Source organism: Artemia sp. Qi Xiang Cuo, chromosome 21, assembly GCF_049724085.1.
Source record: "Artemia sp. Qi Xiang Cuo chromosome 21, ASM4972408v1, whole genome shotgun sequence".
Lineage (NCBI taxonomy): Eukaryota > Metazoa > Arthropoda > Branchiopoda > Anostraca > Artemiidae > Artemia > Artemia sp. Qi Xiang Cuo.
In genome coordinates, this window is record NC_142814.1 from 4,812,051 (window position 1) to 4,832,757 (window position 20,707).

The following is a 20,707-nucleotide window of genomic DNA, read 5'->3' on the forward strand; positions in this document are numbered from 1 at the left end:
AAACTTCAGTTTAAAGAGTAAGGCGTTGAGGAGGGGGCTATTAACCTCATATACGTAATAATTTCAGTTTTTTTAAGTTTTAATATTGCTCCTTACTTTGAGTTGGAAAAACAATTTTTTCTATTTCATTTCTGATCGTTTTTTATTTAACACCAGGAAATCTGGCTCCGCCTCAAGGGAAAAATCCTTCCTCCCAAGGAAGTATCCTCTAGACGATTCAATCCCGGTGAAAATTTATCCCCAATAGTCAACCCTAACATCTACACGCGTAAAATTGAGTTAGTAAAGAAAAGGCAGGACCAAAAAAATCGTATAGGAATTCGGGAAAATTCCCCCAGTGTAAAATTTCCCCTAAAAAGTTCACTCCCTGGAAACTTACTTCTCCATGGAAAATTATCCCCATACAAGATCCCCCGAGTAGAAAATTCCACCTTTCCTCCCCACCCCATAAAAACTCCCCTAAAAGCCAACTCTTTTGATATTTTATTCTTATTCTAACTTTTTTAAATCTTCCGGTTACTGTTATTACAAATCACTCTTTACTCACAGTTTTACTCACATAAACACTCACATCACAACGAATCTCAAATGAAAATAATGGACAAAATATCAAAGGTTAGAAGAAAAGTGACTGGGAAAGAAAAAGAGTTTTTTTTTGAATCTATGGTGTCATGAGATATTCAAATGGTTTTGAGTTTATTCAAACAGCTAAAGCAAAAGAAATGGATGTCAGAAATTTCAGAGGTAACAATGCACAAAAATGAAATGCAAATATAAAGAAATCGTGAGTAGTGCAGGGGCGGAACGAGGGATTGAAACAGGGCCTTGGTTACGTTCATGATTCAAGCTAAAAGAGAGTAGGGAACTTGTATCAAGAAAATTGAAGAATGCTTTCAATTTTCTAGTAATAGGATTTGTACACATATTATACATGTATTATACATAACCCACAAAAAATCTGGAAATCTGGCTCCACCTCAATGGAAAAATCCTTCCTCCCAAGGAAGTATCTTTGTTTTTTTTTTGTTCTTGACTTCTTTTTTTTTGTGTGTGTGAACACTTCCAAGAAAAATTTTCAAAATCTTTACTTTTGTTGTGTGAGTTGCCAGAGTTGGAATATTTGAAGAAGTAGAATCTTCAAGAACAAGCTTTGTTGAAGTCCCTATGCTAACGTTAAGTGTTTTCTTCAGATTGTTCAAAGCTCACCCAGAGTACAAAAACCTGTTCAAGAAGTTTGAACAGTATTCCGTTGATGACCTAGTTTACGCCGATGTTTTTCATCATCACATTTCATTGGTTATGAACCGATTTAACAGTGTTTTCAAAATCATTGACGACAACGTTTCATTTGTCTATGTACTGAAGAAACTTGGAAGAGAACATATTAGACGTGGTCTTTCTAGAAAGCAATTTGATGTAAGTTGCATTTTGTATTTGCTTTATATTTATCAGTTCTACATCTATCAAGATATGAATTTAACTCCACACATGAATATTATTGTGTAAGTATTTTCTAGGAACAAAAACATTTGGACGTAGATTTGTAATAATTCTAAGTAACAAAAACATTGCATTAAAGTAAAGAGCAATTTCATAACAAAAAATAAATTCTATTTTTGATTGAGAAAGCCACTCCCAAAACTCCTTCCAATTTATGCTCAATTTTAATTTAATCTATAGTTAGATTAAGATGTGCTGTAGCTAGAGTATAAAGAGTGAAGATTCTATAGGATTTAAATATTAGATAATATCAGTTTTCTTTAGCTTCAACTTTCTTATTTATTTTTATTTTTAATCATATTTCAATTTTGATTTTTGTCCACTTTTTGTCTTCTAATCAGGGCTATCAGAGGCAACGCTATAGCGTTGCCTATAGTAAAGGCCATACGGCTCCAATGTTTTATTATTTATTACTATTTTTTTCCCAGAGGCACTTCATATGGAAGGGAATGTCGTAGAAACTTCAAAGGGGGCTCATTCGATAGGAAATCGAGAGTTCTAGTGCCCATTTTAATAGTCGAAAATGATCGGAGGGCAACTAGCCTCCCCCACGCCCATCATTCCCCCAAACACATCCAATCCAAATTTTGAGATAGCCATTTTGTTCAGCGTAGTTGATTTCCAGATAGAAAATATATTTTTGAGGAGGACACTCCCCCACAACCCTCAGGGCAAGGGTTTTAAGTTATGCCCTGGGGGCGTATAAGGTTTTTATAGAAGGCGTTGTCGTAGAAACTTCAAAAAAGCTTATTCGATTGGAAATTCAAAAAACTAGTGCCCTTTTTAATAGTCGAAAGTGATTGGAGGGCAACTATCCCCCCCCCCCACGCCCATTATTCCCCCAAACATATCCAATTGAAATTTTGAGATAGCCATTTTGTTCAGCGTAGGCTAGTTGATTTCCAGATAGAAAATATGTTTTTAGGAGGACAGTCCCCCACAACCCTCAGGGCAAGCGTTTTAAGCTATGCCCCGAGGGCATATACGGTTTTTATAGAAGGCGTTGTAGTAGAAACTTCAAAACAGGCTCATTTGATTGGAAATTCAAAGGGCTAGTTCCCTTCTTAATAGTCGAAAGTGATTGGAGTGCAACTAGCCCCCCCCCCCCGACGCCCATTATTTCCCCAAACATGTCCAATCAAAATTCTGAGATAGCCATTTCGTTCAGCATAGTTGATTTCCAGATAGAAAATATATTTTTGAGGAGGACAATCCCAAAATTTTGAGATAGCCATTTTGTTCAGCGTAGTTGATTTCCAGATAGAAAATATGGTTTTGAGGAGGACACTCCCCCACAACCTTCAGGGCAAGGGTTTTAAAATATGACCTGGGGGCATATAAGGTTCTTATAGAAGGCGTTGTCGTAGTAAACTTCAAAAAAGGCTCATTCGATTGGAAATTCAAAGGGATAGTGCCCTTTTTACTTGTCGAATGTGATTTAAGGAAAACTAGCCCCCCCCCCCACCACGCCCATCATTCCCCCAAACACATCCAATCAAAATTTGAGATAGCCATTTCTTTCAGCATAGGTGATTTCCAGATAGAAAATATATTTTTGAGGAGGACAATCCCCCACAACCCTCAGGGCAAGGGTTTTAAGTTATGCTCTGGGGGCATATCCCAAGAAAGCCATCGTATTTCAGTATGTAGCAATAAGTGATCATGGAGGCTACCTTTTTTTTGCCATAGAATTTTAAAGTAACGAAATTTTGAGGCTTAGTTTTTATAAAGTTCACAATTTTTACACTCTGATCAACGACATCTTTAAGTTCATCAGGGAGGTTCTTAGCCATCAAAGCCTCTTGGTGAAGTACACACTGAGTGAATTTTTACTTAGCTCAAACCTTTTTAAAATGGCCTACAAGCCCCGTGATGTGACCGCTCATAGCCTTAGCACCATCCATACACACTGACATACAGTTTTCTACTTGAGCTGGTTTTTGGAAATAACGAATCTAACAACTTGAAAATATCTTCACATTTTGTCGATGTTTTAAGTGTCTTACAAAATAAAATATCTTCAAATATTCCATCTTGAAAAGTTCTATGTACAAAAACGATCAGTTGGGCTATGCCAGTGACATCCATAGTTTTATCGAGTTGTATACCAAAGCAAGGACCACCTCGAATTGCTCCTTCAAGTTGTTTTATTTGTGTCACACGCCATATCACTAGTTCTCCTTGAAACTGTATCATTTGGTAATGTCATTGTTTTAATTCTTTTTCTCTCTGTCTGTCTGTCTCTCTCTGTCTCTCTCTCTCTCTCTCTCTCTCTCTCTCTCTCACTCTCTCTCTCTCGCTCTCTATCTGTGTATCTATCTCTCTGTCTCTCTGTCTCAGTACCTCTCTGTCTGTCTCTCTCTCTCTGTCTCTGTGTCTCTGTCTCTGTGTTTCTCTCTCTGTCTCTCTCTGTCTGTCTGTGTCTGTGTCTGTCTATCTCTGTGGATGACTATCTCTCTCTATCTCTCTCTCTATCCTCTCTCTCTCTCTCTCTTTCTCAATTTTGTCTGCGGCAGGGAGGATTAGAATTTCGCCATTAGTATGGTTTTGACCAGCTTTCGCAATCAAATGGCTAACTTTATAAGAAGCTTTTACAGCACTTTCATTCTGTTCTGCACCAGAGACCTGTTTTATTGTTTTCTTCTTACTTTTAAGATCTTCCAAAAGATGTTCAAAGTGCTGTAACTCCTTTTTTTTTGCTAAATTCTCATGTTTTCTCTCAATATTACGTTTTAGAAGAGAATATTTTGATAGATTTGTTTGACAAAATTTCAGAACAAACAACGCATTCTGGATTAGGCTCGTCCGATGTGCTTCCAGTCCAAGTAAAACAATTTAACTGCAACTCTTCATATTTTCTTTTTTCTTTTCAGCTTCATTTTCTTTTCAGCTTATTTAAATTTTATATAATTTCATTGTACTTTAGCTTTGACTTTCTTCTTTACTATTATTTTTAATCAAATTTTAGTTTTGATTTTTTCCCACATTTTCATTCTAATCAGGGCTATCCTAGATAACACCTGGCTACTGCCTCGTCAAACTCCTGCTATTTATGCCTGAGCTGGTTTTTTCTATTAAAACGCTTTAAAAAGTTAATACCCCCTGAAAAAGAACTTCATTTAAAAACTTTTCTTTATGAAAACAGTAAATGAATTTACTGAAAAAATGTGCATTGTCAGTTTAATATACATATGCTGATATTTATTCCGTAAAATCTTAATTAATTTTTGTATTCTTAAATTTATAAAAGTGAAAACATTTAAAAGAATTTTTTTTTAGTAAAGTACAAATTATATTCTGGCTTTTAAAAAGCATGGGGTTTAGAACCCCATGCTTAATTTCTGCTCGTTTTGAGTTTGACTCTGTTATTTATTTTAATTTCTGTTCCTTTTGGATTTCATTTATTTATTGATTCTGATTTGTTGGAGTTGTATGCTTAGTAAATAATGTGATTCTATTTTTTGTTCATTTTTGGCTTAATAAAGTTCTTTACTTTTTTTTGAAAAGCTTATTTTGTGGAAAAAGTTTTTTTAATTAATTTCTGTTCGTTTTATATTGACATAGTCTTTTTCAAACAGTTCGGGGTAACGAACTGTAAGTAAGGAACCAACCGGCTCAATGGTAACCGAAACTGTAAAAAATGGGTTTTTGATACAAATAGATATATCAAAAGAATCAGATTTCAATGCTGATTTCAAATATATAAGTTTTATCAAGTTTAGTTCTACCCATCAAAAGTTACGTACCTGAGAAAATTTGGCTAATTTTAGAAAAAGGGGGAAATACCCCCTAAAAGTTATAGAACCTTAATGAAAATCACACCATCATATTCAGCGTATAAGAGAACCCTACTGTTGAGGTTTCAAGCACCTATCTACAAAAATGTGGAATTTTACATTTTTTGCCAGAAGATCACGGATGCGTGTTTATTTGTTTGTTGTTTTTTTTTTTTCCCCAGGGGTGATCGTATCGACCCAGTGGTCCTAGAATATCGTGGGAGGGCTCATTGGAACGGGCATTAAAAGTTATAGTGCCCTTTTTAAGTGACCAAAAAAAATGGAGGGCAACTAGGCCCCCTCCCACGCTTATTTTTTTCCCAAAGTCACCCGATCAAAATTTTGAGATAGCCATTTTGTTCAGCATGGTCGAAAATATGATAAATATGTCTTTTAGGATGACTTAATCCCCCGAAGTTCCCAGAGGGAGGGCTAAAAGTTATGAACTTTACCCAATGTTAACATACAGTATTGGTTATTGGGAAGTATACAGATGTTTTCTGGTGGTTTTTTTTCGGGTTGGGGGTGGTATGGGTGGGTCGGTGGTTATGTTGGAGGATTTGTTCATGAAGGAAGTTTTCATGGGGGAAGGGAAATTGCCATGAAGGGGGCGCCGGACTTGCCAGCATTATTTATTGGTTATTGGGAAGTATACAACCATTTTCAGGAAGGATTTTGTCTATAGGGGGGGGGGGCTAGAGGAGGGGGTTACTCTGGAGAATATGTCCGTGGAGGATGTTTCTTTGGGGTAAGGGACATTTCTATGAAGGGGGCGCCGGATTTCCAAGCATTATTTAAAAAATGATCAGAAATTAAATAAAAAAAACAAGTTTTTTCAACTGAAATGTAAGAAGGAATATTAGAACTTAAAACGAACAGAAATTATAACGTATGTGAGGGGGTTCTCCCCCAAGTCAATACCTCGCTCTTTACGCTACAGTTTTTTTTAGTGCTTTCAAAAGAGCTATCTATTATAATTAAACGGCATTTGTGATTCTGGGTTTTGTTAATAAATTTTTTTTTTAACTTTTAACGTAAAGAGCGTGGTATTGATTAAGGGGAGAACCCCTTCATATACGTATTAACATATAAGTAATAAAAAAAACAATAAAAAAACAAGCGATACTGCTCAATAGCAATCGAAACTTTTAGAAACGGAATTTTGGTGTCAATAAATGTATCAAAAGAATGTGTTTATAATGCTGATCCTAAATATATAAATTTTATTAAGTTTAGTATTACTCATCAAAGGCTACGAGCCTGAGAAAATTTACTCGATTTTTTAAAGAGGGGGAAACATCCCCTACAAGTGAAAGAATTTTAATGAAAATCACACCGTCAGATTCAGCGTATCAGAAAACCCTATTACATAGGTTTCAAGCTCATAGCTGCAAACATCTGCAACTTTGTATTTTTTGCCAGAAGATAAATATACGAATATAGAAGTTAGTTACGCACCTTAATTTGTAAAGACATCCATTTAGCAAAAGAAAAGTAAAAATTGTATGCAAATAAAAGCTGCATTAACTAAAAAACGATCAGAAATTAAATAAAAAAAACAAGTTTTTTTTAACAGAAAGTAAGGAGCGACATTAAAACTTAAAAAGAACAGAAATTTTTCCGTATATGAAAAGGGCTGTCCCCTCCTCAACGCCTCGCTCTTTACGCTGAAGTTTGACTCTGTCACACAGCTTTGTTTTTTAAAACAATAAATAACTTCAGCGTACAGAGCGAGGCGTTGAGGATGGAAAAGCCCCTTTCATATACGGAATAATTTCTGTTCGTTTTAAGTTTTAATGTCGCTCCTTACTTTCAGTTTAAAAAACTTGTTTTTTTTATTTAATCAGCGAGAAAGACTGAGCCTCTTCTAAAGTTAAACAACGATCCCTTCCATAAAAACTTAAATACCCCCTGGGCATAACTTACAACCCTTGGCCCTAATCTCTGGGGGTTGTTTCAACCTCAAAAGCATTGTTATATGATATTCAGACTATTTTGAATAAAATGGTTATCTAAAAATTTCTATTAGATGCATTTCGGTACAATACGACGCGTGTGTGTGTGTGGGGGGGGTACCTGCCCTACAATCATTTTGACTCTTAAAAAGAGCACTAGAGCGTCATATTACCAATCCAATGAGCCCCCTTCGAAGTTTTCATGGCAACGATTTCTGTAAGAACCTGATACGACACAAGGATATAGATTATGACCCTCGTCCCAAGGACTGGAGGAATTTTTATGCTCAAAAACATAACTTCCAGACTTTTCTGATACGCTGAACAACATGGCTCTGTATCTCAAAATTTTCATTGTAAGTGTTTGGGGAAATGATGGGCATGGGGGGGGGGGGCATTTGCCCTATGATTTTCGACTAATAAAAACTTTCGACTAACAAAAAAAGGCGCTAGTCCTCTCAATTTCCAATCGAATGAGCCCTTTTTGAAGCTGCTACGACAAAACTTTCTATAAAAACCTTATATGCCCCAAGGGCATAACGTAGGACCCTTTTCCTAAGGGCTATGGGGGGGGAAGAGGGTTTTCATCCTCAAAGACATAATTTCCAGACCTTTCAACTACGTTGGACAAAATGCCCGTATCAAAATGTTGATCGGAAATGTTTGGGGAAATGATGGGCATGGTGTGGGGGGGGGGGGGGTTGATTCTCCCTCTGATTACTTTCGATTATAAAAAGGACAATAGCCGTCTTAATTTCCAATCCAATGACCCCTTTTTGAAGTTTTTGCGACAACGCTTTCTATAAAAGCATTATATACCCCTAGGGCATAACTTACAATCTAAGCCCTGAGGGCTGTAGGTGGGTTGTCATGCTCAAAAATATAATTTCCGGACCCTTCAACTACGTTCAATAGAATGGCGATATCAAAATGTTGATCGGAAGTGTTTTGGGAAATGATGGGCGTGGGAAGGGGGCATTCGCCCTCCGATCGCTATTGCCTATTAATAAGGGCACTAGCCATCTCAATTCCCAATTGAATGAACCCTTTTTGAAGTTTCTACGACAACGCATTTTATAAAAACCTTATATGCCTTCAGGGCATAACTTACAACCTTAGCCCGGAGGGCTGTGGGGGGATGTTATACTCAAAAACATAATCTCCGGACCCTTCAACTACGTTCAACAAAATGGCTATATCAAAATGTTGATCGGAAGTGTTTGGGAAATGATGGGCTTGGGGGGGGGGACGCCCTCCAATTGCTTTTGACTTAATAACGGCACTAGCCCTCTCAATTCCCAATTAAATGAGCCCTTTTTGAAGTTTCTACAACACCGCTTTCTGTGAAAACCTTATATGCCCCCAGGGCATAATTTACAACCTTTACTCCGAGGGCTGTGGGGGGGGGGTTATCATCCTTAAAGATCTAAGTTCTTTAAATCTATTACGTTGAAAAAAATGGGCGTGAGAGGGGGTTAGTTGCCCTCCAATCACTTTCGACTTTTAAAAAGGGCATTAGCCCTTTCAATTTCCAATAGAATGAGCCCTTTTTGAAGTTTCTACGCCTATGCTTTCTATAAAAAGCTTGTATGCCCCCAGGGCATAGCTTACACCACTTGCCCTGAGAGACATGGGAGGGGGGAGGTTATCATCCTCAAAGACCTAATTTCCAAAACTTTCAACTGCATTAAACGAAATGGATATCTCAAAATTTTGATTGCATGTGTTTTGGGAAATGGTGGGCGTGAGAGGGGGGGGTTAGTTGCCCTCCAATCACTTTCGGCTATTAAAAAAGGCATTAGCCCTTTCAATTTCTAATTAAATGAGCCCTTTTTGAAGTTTTTACGACAATGCTTTCTATAAAAACCATATATGCCCCAAGGACATAACTTACAACCCTTGCCCTGAGGGGGTTGGGGGGTTTGTCATCCTTAAAGATCTGGTTTCCAGAACTTTCAACTACGTTGAACAGAATGGCTATCTCAAAATTTTGATTGGATGTGTTTGGAAAAATGGTGGGCGTGAGAGGGGGTTTAGCTGCCCTAAAATCGCTTTTGACTATCTAAAAGGGCACTAGCCTTTTCAATTTCCAATTAAATGAGCCTTTTTTGAATTTTTTTACGAAAACGCTTTCTATAAAAGCCTTATATGCCCCCAGGACATAACTTACAACCCTTGCCCTGAGGGCTTTGAGGTGGTTATCATTCTCAAAGACCTATTTTCCAAAACTTTTAACTGCGTTGAACAAAATGAATATCTCAAAATTTTGATTGCATGTCTTTGGGGAAATGTTGGGCGCGAAAGGGGGGTTAAGTTGCCCTCCAATGACTTTCAACTATTAAAAAGGGCACTAGCCCTACATTTTTACAATTGAATAGGCCGTTTTTGGAAGTTTTTGCGACAACGCTTTCTACAAAAGCCTTATATACCCCAGGGCATAACTTACAACCTTTGCCGTGAGGGCTGTGGGGGTTTTCTCATCCACAAAGACCTTATTTACAGAGCTTTTAACTACGTTGAACAAAATGGCAATCTCAAAATTTTGATTGGGTGTGTTTAGAAAAATGGTGGGCATAAGAGGGGTGTTAGTTGCCCTCCAATCACTTTCTACTTTTAAAAAGGGCACTAGTCCTTTCAATTTCCAATTGAATGAGCCCTTTTTGAAGCTTCTACGACAACGCTTTCAATAAAAAACCTAATATTCCCTCAGGGCATAACTTACTACCCTTGGCCTGAGGGCTGTGGGAGGAGTGTCTTCCTCAAATACTTAGTTTCTTGATCTTTCAGCTACGTTGAACAAAATGGCTATCTAAGAATTTTGATTGGATGTGTCTAGGATAATGGTGGGCGTTGAAGTGGCGTTAGGCGCCCTCTAATCCCTTCCAACTGTTCAAAAGGGTACGAGCCCTTCCTATTTCCAATTGAACGCGCGCTTATCTGAGTTTCTACGACACCTCCTTCGATACGAATTGCCCTGGTCTAAAACCAATAAACAAAAAAACAAAAAAACGAAAAAAAACATTGTGCCAGCATCATTCTTTATATAATCCTTCATAACTATGAACTATTATATATAATCCTTCATAATTATATAATCATAATTCCATAATTCATAATTATATAATCCTTCATGATTATATAATCCGTTCATAACTTATAATCCTTGCCCTGAGGGCTATGGGGGAGGGGGTTTCATCCTCAAAGACCTAATTTCCAGAACTGTCAACTACGTTGAACCTAATGGCTATCTAAAAATTTTGATTGGATGTGTTGGGGCAAATGGTGGGAGTGAGAGGGGGTTAGTTACCCTTCAATCACTTTCGACTATTAAAAAGGACCCTAGCCCTTTCAATTTCCAATCGAATGAGCAATTTTAGAAGTTTCTACGACAAAGCCTTCTATAAAAACCGTATATGCCCCCTGGGCATAACTTACAACCCTTGCCCTGAGGGCTGTGGTGGTAGTGTCATTCTCAAGGACATAGTTTCTGGACTATTCAACTACGTTGAACAAAATGGTTATTTCAATATTTTGATTGGATGTGTTTGGGGAAATGGTGGGCGTTAGAGGGGGGTTAGTTACCCTCCTATCACTTTCGACTATTAAAAAGAGCACTAGCCCTTCTAATTTCCAATTGAATGAGCCCATTTTGAAGTTTCTACGTCAACATTTTCTATAAAAACCTTATATTGCCTCAGGGCATAACTTACAACCCTTGCCCTGAGGGCTGTGGGGGGGGGGGGGGGGTTGTCATCCTCAAATACTTTATTTCCAGACCTTTTAAATACGCTGAACAAAATGGCTGTTTAAAAATTTTGTTTGGATATGTTTGGGGAAATGGTGGACGCTAGTGGGGGGTGTGTTGCTCTCCAATCACTTTCGACCATTAAAAAAGTCACTAGCCCTTTCAATTTCCAATCAAATAAGTTTTTTGTTTAAGTTTCTATGACAACGCTTTCTATAAAAACCTTATATGCCTCCAGGACATAACTTACAACCCTTGCCCTGAGGGCTCTGGGAGGCGGGGTTATCATCCTCAAAGACCTAATTTCCGGAACTTTTAACTACGTTGGACAAAATGGATATCTCAAAATTTGGATTACATGTGTTTGGGGAAATGGTGGGCGTGAGAGGGGGGTTAGTTGCCCTCAAATTACTTTCAACTAGTAAAAAGGGCACTAACCCTTTCAATATCCAATCGAGTGAGCCATTTTTGAAGTTTTTACGCCAACCCTTTCTATAAAAACCTTATATGCCCCCAGGGCTTAACTTATAACCCTTGCCCTGAGGGTTGCGAGGGGAGTTTCATTCTCAAAAAAATAATTTCCGGACCTTTCAACTACGTTGAACAAAATGGCTGTCTATAAATTTTGTTTGGATGCGTATGGGTAAATTGTGGGCACGAGAGAAGAGTTAGTTGCCCTCCAGTTACTTTCGACTATTAAAAAGGCCACTAGCCCTTTCAATTTCTAATCGAATGAGCCCTTTTTGAAGTTTCTACGACAACGCTTTCAGTGAAAACCTTATATGCCCACAGGGCATAACTTACAACCCTTGCCCTGAGGGTTGTAGGGGGAGCGTCCTCCTCAAAACATAATTTTCCTCTGGAAATCAACTACGTTGAACAAAATGGCTGTCTCAAAATTTTGATTGGATGTGTTTGGGGAAGTGGTAGGCGTGGAAGGGGTGTTACTTACCTTCCAATCACTTTCGGCTATTAAAAAGACAGTTCACTCCAATTTCCAATCGAGTGAGCCCTTTTCGAAGTTTCTACGACATTTCCTTCGATACGAAGGTCCCTGGTCTAAAGAAAAAATAAATAATACATTGTGCCAACATCGTTCTTTACTTAGGCAGCGCTATTGCGCTTTCAATGATACATGGGATATAAGTTTGTTCAATTATATTCCTTATTTTAATATATATTTTAAATATTGTATCGTGCTTTTAATATTTCGGTTACTATTGGCTGGAATTTAGTCTTCACTATTATAAAAAAATTAAAAACACGCTTTTAGCTTGTTCACACATAGAAAAAAAAACTCCCGGCTTTTTCTTCGCTAGATATGGCAACGAACAAAACCAAAAACAGCCCGTATAGTTTTACTTAAGTGTCATTTATGGTTGTAACCCACAAATATGAAGTCATTCATCATCGTGGACATGAAGATGCAGAAGTTAGTCAAAGATCCGATTTTGTTTTATGCGTTGCTTTTTTTGTAAATTATAGAAGGGATTTGATATTGTAATTTTCTTTAAAATGAGCTCTTAAGAAGCTTTCTATGACTTTCCAGTGCCCCACTAGCAGTGAAGAAGAAAAAAGAGGACACATGAGAGCGTCCTCTGTTGTAAAAAATGATTTTCTTGGTTGTTCCTTAAAGTTTCCTCAATAGGGTTTTCGAACATGTTGATTCCAACGGTGTTTTTTTCTTTCGATAAGAATTGGCTTCAAAATAATTAATCAATCTTGGGTTAATATTGGCCGATGTTCGTTTTTTACTAGATTGTAGCTACCGCTACAAACACGATATATGATTACCAAAAAATCTGTATCTATCAGTTTTGGTTACTATTAATACAAGTTGCTCCTTACTTGTAATTCTTTCCCACAAGCTGTTTAAGATATAAAAATATAAAAGATATAAAAACTATATAAGATATAAAATATAAAAGATATAAAATATATATAAAAGATATAAATTAAAAATATAAATATATCTTAAAAAATATATCTTATATAAAAAGATATAAATATAAAAGATATAAAAATATATAAGATATAAAAACTATTTAAACGTCAATAAAAACCAATTTTATAGCATCACTTGCCCTCTCCTCGAAAAATTCCATTACATTGCTCTTGATACCCCTCCCCTCCCTCGATACACCCCTCTTCAGTTTTCCACCGGTTAGTGTGTTAATTTATTCGTATGTTGAGAAGAAAATATTATTCTGCACTAACAAGGGAGCTCCACAGCACCTATCACACAGCACCTATCCACAGCACCTATCCACAGCACAATCCACAGCACCTATTTTCTGGCTTAGTCTAAATAAAGGGATGTTAAGATTAATTTCTGCCTTTCTCCCTAATCTCCTTTTGCAATTATCTAAAGGCTCCTTGAGTTTTGACAAATTCGGGAGTGTAAATATACATTGGATGCATGAGAACCACCCCCCCCCCCCCCGTCACATGCATATTGACTCACGGGGTCTCCTCTATAATAGCTAACTTAATATTATTCAAGACTGCACAATTCTATCAAACATAAACTGAATCATTTTAGTTAAATGAGCCCTTAGAGTAATGACTAAATTAGTCGTTCATTCTGTGCGGAATATGAGATTCTTTAGTAACAAATGTGCCATTACTGCCTCGTTTTATTATTGCCTCTGAAACAGTGAAGTTCAGTGTAGTTTTTTGATAATTTTGTATGGATTTACTAATTTAGAATTTTCAATCGAGCTTTTTGGATAAATAAACCAGAAATTAAACTTCAATTTCTATTTGAGTTAGCTGTATGGAGATTTTCTAGGAGTGTTGGTTCTATATGACTACCCTTTTGGAAAAAACAAACGAATGAACAAACAAACAAATAAAGGCACGTCCGTGAACTTCCTTCTCGAGAAAATGCTGTTGAAAAAATGGAAATGACGAAACTAGAAAATATAGAATTGGGTAGAAAGAATATTTTTCTAATGGTTGTGTTTTTCAGCTATCCCATTAAAATCTTTCATCGCAGCTCTTGAGCATTCATGACTATTTGTGTTACAACAAAACACTAATAAACTCCAGCGACAGTTTGAACATAGATACGTGGAGATTTACCATGAATTTCCCATTTTGGAGAATGTCGACATTCACTGGTGAATGTCCGAAATTTCTTTTTTTTTCTCCTTGGATTTAGTCAGCGTTGCTAGTCAACTTTTTCAGTTTAATGCAAGCTTTGATGATGACTGGTTAGGTTAAATTAGGTTTGGCTGGGTTAGCTTAGGTTTTTAACGTATTTCTTATATTTATAACCAAACTTAACCAGGGGCAGAGCCAGGATTTTTTTAGGGGGGGGGGGGGGGTGGGAGGTGCAAAATAGGTTGATCTGATAAAAAAAATTTTTAGGGGGGCGCACAATAGGTTGATGCAATTTTACTTTCCAGTTTTTGCAGATGGGGACTTAAAACTTCCGCAATGGGGTTCCCCCAAGTATTGGAGTTCTCTGGTATACTTGAAATAATCGGTTCCTATTAGCCCACATTGCTCCTTCACACAATTGATTACCACTAACTATTTGATTCGTTACAACGAATAGTTCGATTTATTTCTATTCCAACTGTTTGGAAAAGAGTTCTGAAAATTTTCTTGGACTTCAATCTCTTTTTTTATATCTTTATGATTTTACAAGAAACATATTTGCACCACGGTCAGATCATAGCAGAACAGCAACTAATATTACAGTTAATATAGCTGTATCAGGACATAATTCTTTTTTATAGCACTTTGCTGAGCTCTACATCGCTGAAATTTCCCCCAAATTGAGTGAAACTAGCAAAAATGGCTTAGAGAAAGTTTTGAATTTTACCACTGGTGTTATCGAACAAGGTCTCTTTCAACTTGGTCAGGTGGATTCTAAGGCCCTAACGGCTTTGGAAAGGCAATCTATTAAGGATATCTGGACAAATCTTCGCTCTACTGGACTTGAAAAGCTTGCAGTCAAAATGTTCACAAGGTAATTATTTTTTTTATATATTCATTGATTTCTCTCTGGTTTTACCGAAGACCCTACTCTAATTTTGTAAAAACTCAGCACTGTATCAAAGTCTTAGGCATCTATCTTTTTCTCTTTTTTTGTTAAATTTGACAAGGCCATTTATATACACAAATATATTACTTTGATAAGGAACAATATTTTGTCCTTCTTTTTAACTTGTCAGCTTCTAACCGGTATATCTTGTGAGTTTGCAAATGATTAAGACTGAACTTGATTTATTTTCCAAATAAAAAAAAAAAAAAATTAACTGAAAATAAAGTGCAACATTAAAATAAGAATGAACAAAATTATTAAATACATGAAAGGGGTCCTTCTCTCCTCAATACCTTGCTCTTCGCGCTAAATTTTTTTTGTACTTAAAAAGAACAACTTCTTATTGTCCTAATTATACGGTCCTTGTGTTTCAAGAGTCGCTTTTAAAATAAATGGGGCAAAATACAAACTTTAGCATAAATAGCGAGGTGCTGAGGTGGCTATTCCTCTCACATACTTAATAATTTTTTATAGTTTTAAGTTCTAATGTAGCTACTTACTAACGTTTGAATTTTTTTTTTAAATTTAATTTCTAATCCTTATTTAAATACTTCCAAAAAACCCAGCTGCACTTTCATGGAACAATCTCACCTGCCACTAGAAAAATCCTTTATACCCGGGGTCACTAGCCTTTAGAAGCTCATGGATTTGGCGGACCACTAATATGGATTTAGAAAAAAAATGATGCATTAAATGCATTACATACATTTTTAATGCAGTTAATAATGCATTTTTAATGCAGTTAATAATTAATAATTAAACTGCCTTTTTAATGTAGTTTAATCAGAAAATTTTTAATGCAGTTTATAGGGAATAACCGCAAATGTAAAAAAATTAAATATATATATATATATATATATATATATATATATATATATATATATATATATATATATATATATATATATATATATATATATATATATATATATATATATATATATATATATATATATATATATATATATATATATATATATATATATATATATATATATATATATATATATATATATATATATATATATATATATATATATATATATATATATATATATATATATATATATGTATATAGTAATATTATATTGTAATTATTTAAAAAAAGAAGAAAAACTGATGTTTTTAGTGTGATGGCTGCTCTTGTTAATCTGATATTATAATGTGGAGATTCAGTTTCAATGAAGCTATTGCAAGAGGAAGAGCTGTATCTATTCAAAGCCGAGAGCGGTACCAAGTTTTAATTACTCTCACAGAGGAAAACGTTTTTTTGACATAGATATGTAGCTGAAAATTGAATCAAAATTTTCATAGACTTCCCACTTAGTGATGGGTATTCATTGTTTAGAGAGACCTACAATTATGTTCTTGATAAAGAGCACTTGAATTTTAATTTGAGACTGTCATCACAAGAAAGATAAATGAGGCTTTGCTTTTTCTTTTATGCTTAATTTGTGCTCTTCGATGTTAGATCAATATAGATCTGTTATCCACGTATTTCTAGGCCTAGGATCCTCGTTCCTTGGGTAATACGAATAAGAATATTCTGGCAGTGACTGTATTTACTTTGAAATAATCGTGGATACCCCTTGACAGTTAGGATGCTCCTCTCCCGTACATTCATCTACATTTATAAACATTTGTAGATCTCATTTGCCAACAGCGTTTGCCACAGCGATGTTTTCTTTCGAGAAATAATCTATCTTTCCTCGTAATATATACATGTCATTAAGTTGTCCTTACAAAGATATGTTAAGTTCATTTAACAGAGAAAAATATCTGCCAAATACAGCAGCTTGGCCACTCACTCATCATTGAACAGGAATCCTTGAAATTCCTGATTGTATTGCAGCTGAAAAAAAAAAAAAAAAATCTAATTTCTTAAAAGGAGACGAAGAGTCGGTTCAGTATTTTGCCATTATTTTGCCATTGATTAGCCATTTTACCTTAGCATGAAGAAGAAGGTGAGTATACTGGGAACCTATTTCTTTGCAGAGCATTTCAAGCATTTGAGAATTCAGACCTTTGTCTCTTATTTCATTAGCAATTCTTATAACACTGGATGATACTTTGTTTAGTTCTGGGGCCTTTTTTTATTTGACCATAAGCTACTCACTATGTATATTGCAATGGGTAGACAGAATGTTTGTGTAAATAACATTTTTTACAGTTGCATCAACTCCTGTGGAATGTCTAGTCAGGTTTGAGGCATAGTCTGTACAAACACATATTCATTGTTTCCACTCAATTTCGTGACTCAAGAAATAACTATAAAGTGCTTTAAAAATTTCGAAGCTAGTTGTTCTGCCCTTCAAATTCTGCAAGCAAAGAAGTTCTTCTTCGAATTCTTATTGAAAATCCAACCTTACAAAACAAAAGAAGAGCGCTTTGTTACTGAAGTCTACTGATGTAATTATCGTATTATCAATAATACTTTATCTTTAGTCGTTTGATGGTATCTTTCAATTTGTGTTTTTTAAAGACTCAAAGCTTTTTATTTTCTTATGTTCATAATTTAGATTAGGTATGCTTATAATTTGTTTGCGGAAGTTTTATAAGAAAAAAAGATTTGAGCGAGTTTTCATTGTATAGGGCTTAGATGAGGTTTTAAATCCTTTAAAATCCTAGCATAAAAGCTAACAGAGTATATTAACTCATCACTATAATTTATTGTATTTCTCTCTAATTGATTATGGACTTTAAAGAGGACTAATTAATTTTTGGCTTATTTTAACTTTGATTTAATAAATCTAAAATTTAATTTAACTTTGATTTAATAAATCTAAAATTTAATTTAACTTTGATTTAATAAATCTAAAATTTAATTTAGCTTTGATTTAATAAATCTAAAATTCAATTTAACTTTCATTTAATAAATCTAAAATTTAATTTAACTTTGATATAATAAATCTAAAATTTAATTTAACTCTGATTTAATAAATCTAAAATTTAATTAAACTTTGATTTAATAAATCTAAAATTTAATTTAACTTTTATTTAATAAATCTAAAATTTAATTTAACTTTGATTTAATAAATCTATTAAATTTTAATAAATCTAAAATTTAATTTAACTTTGATTTAATAAATCTAAAATTTAATTTAACTTTTATTAAGTTTTGGTTCCCTCAAAGTAAGACAAGATTGCAATTTTTATATTATGTTACATTGGACGACCCGCAGCCTCCTCATTTATTTAAATGTACACATACTTTTATTTAAATGTACACATTTAAATGTACACATAAATGTACACATACTTTGAGTTTGGCGTAACTACGAACAGCACTGAAACAATTTTCTCCTAGACTTTTCGCTGCTCACCCAGAGTACAAAATGTTGTTCACTGGACGATTTGGTAATGTTGACAATATTAACGAAAACGCACCGTTCAGAGCCCATCTTCACAGAGTACTTTCAGCTTTCGATATAGTCATCGATACTCTTGATGATAACGAGCATCTTATCCGTCAACTTAGGGTATGTATTGGTGCTATTAAATATTTGACACAATTTTAATTAGGGTTTGGATTTAAATATCAAGTTTTTACTTTTAATACAATTTTTCATAATTTTAACTATGAGGCAAATTATTACTGTAAATTTTATACATTTTATGCCCGGGCTACTTCATAGTCATACTTAACAATAAAGTCAATGGTACGCACGACTATGTTGCCAATAATGTATCCCAATCATGGTTTCTCAAAATTATATTCACTCTCAAAAACAAGATTTTCATTGACTGATCCAACTGGAAATTTAGTACATAATGGTTTTTGATAGAAATAAAATGGGAGCTTTGTTCACCAGTGGTTTTGTTTGTAAGATGAATTAGTGTCCATCGGTAAGCTTGTCAAAATAATTTCTTGAACCAAACAATTTTAAAGAAGCTTCACATGTTTGATGCTACTTGTTTTGTAGCATATTTTTTCTGATTTTTTCACTTTTGCACAACCAAGAAAAACCTGTTAATATTGGTGAAAAGTATGAAAAAAAATAACAATTTATAGTACAAAACTTAAAGAGCTTAATATAGTGTAGGATGGGAGATGGGAGAATAAGTATACAAAGCCCCTTCTTCCTTCACACTGCTAGTTTAATACATAATGCAAATGCTACTTTAATATATAATAAGAATAATTAAAATATGGTTAGAATTTTTGCAATAAATTAAAAAAATAATGAAGAAAAGATAAGTTCAATTTATTCATAGATTTTGTAGACGAAAGTTTATCTGTTGGTCATTTCCATATTGTCACGTCAAACCTTTCAAAGAATGGAGTTTGCAAAAGTTTATACTTTTTTTTATTTTTTCCCTCGCAACTACCAAAATCTATAAAACTGTATGTGGAGTTTTTTTTTTATAATTGAAACCCTGACTGTTCCTAATTTTTGAAGATATATAAGTTTGGAATTTTTTCAATTACCCATTTCAAACAACAAATATCGTTTCCACTGTCATTAGACCACAAAAATAGTATTAAGAAACATAGATTATCCGTGCTATTACCTTTCTCCATTCAAACGGTAAAAAATATTTAATATTATTTAATATTATCATACCATAATAGTATTTAATATTGTTATGTTTATTTTCATTTCCATTATATTTCGGTTCCGTACAATCATATTTTTCTACTAAAGAGTAACAACAGAAGCTTGAAACGTAAAAAAAATATTGCCCAAATCTTTTTTTTTTTTTTTTTTTTTTTTTCTTTTTTTTTTTAGTATCTTATGAAATCTCGTGCATTATCCTTTCAGCTGCTTGAAGAGTTCCTTATTTAATGGGTTCCTGATAGAGTAAGCAATAAAGCAGCTGAAGTACTGTCAGAAAGGTGGTTCGTTTGGGACTTCTTAGGGATGTAGCCCAAAACATTAGCAACACTAGTAAAAAATTGTAAAAGGTTCAATTTACTTGTCGATTAGAATTTCCGGTGGTGATTTAGCCAATTTTAATTATTTCTTCTGTGTTCTTCTACATCATTCTAACTAGGTGTGTTTATAGAAGGCTTGGGGACAAAAAAAATATATACGCTTGTAGATTAAATCTTTTTTTTAGTTTTAAAAAGATTTTGATCTTAAATTGTTTACTTTTTCAACTTTTAAGTGCTATCAAACACCTTTTTACTTAACAGCAGTTGTTCTAGCAGTTTATTTAGTTACTAGCGGTGGTCTAGCCAAGTATATCTAGCGATGAAAATAAGCCAAGAGGTCACTTCACTCTCTAACCTAGATCTATCATAAATAAAACATCCTATATCTTCCAGGATTGAGACGAAATTTATTTATTCTTCCAACGTTTTTATTAAATCCTGGGGGATGAAAAAGTATGGAAACTTGATTTCGATTGCCTTTTCCATTCTATAATTGATAAAATCCACAGTAGATATGTAACAGTGGCGTAACTTTCGTTTAAAAAATGACACGTAGTTGCCAATACTGGTTTTAATTTATGATACAAAGAAAACATTGAAGTTTAAAACTGTCCATGCTATGACTGACTCCACCTCCAATAACACCACCTCCAATAACACCATCAACTATTTCTAATTCGACCAATCACAACTGGCTGTTTGTTTATTTGTTTGTTTTTGAATGTGTTATTGATATTGTCTAAGCATCGAAAATCAAGGATGCGTCGGGACAACCATGTTCAAACTCCTGGATGCGCTTTT

General features: G+C 34.6%; 1 protein-coding gene across 1 annotated transcript in view; it reads left to right on the forward strand.

The window, feature by feature from the left end:
* LOC148939175 (uncharacterized) overlaps positions 1-20,707 on the forward strand; it is a 96,031-nt gene that overhangs the window by 48,434 nt on the left and 26,890 nt on the right. Inside the window, exons 12-14 of the mRNA XM_089107024.1 lie at positions 1,191-1,416; positions 14,723-14,955; positions 18,338-18,509. Of these exons, the coding sequence (XP_088963150.1) occupies positions 1,191-1,416; positions 14,723-14,955; positions 18,338-18,509 (631 nt within the window). The remainder of the gene's footprint in view (positions 1-1,190; positions 1,417-14,722; positions 14,956-18,337; positions 18,510-20,707) is intronic.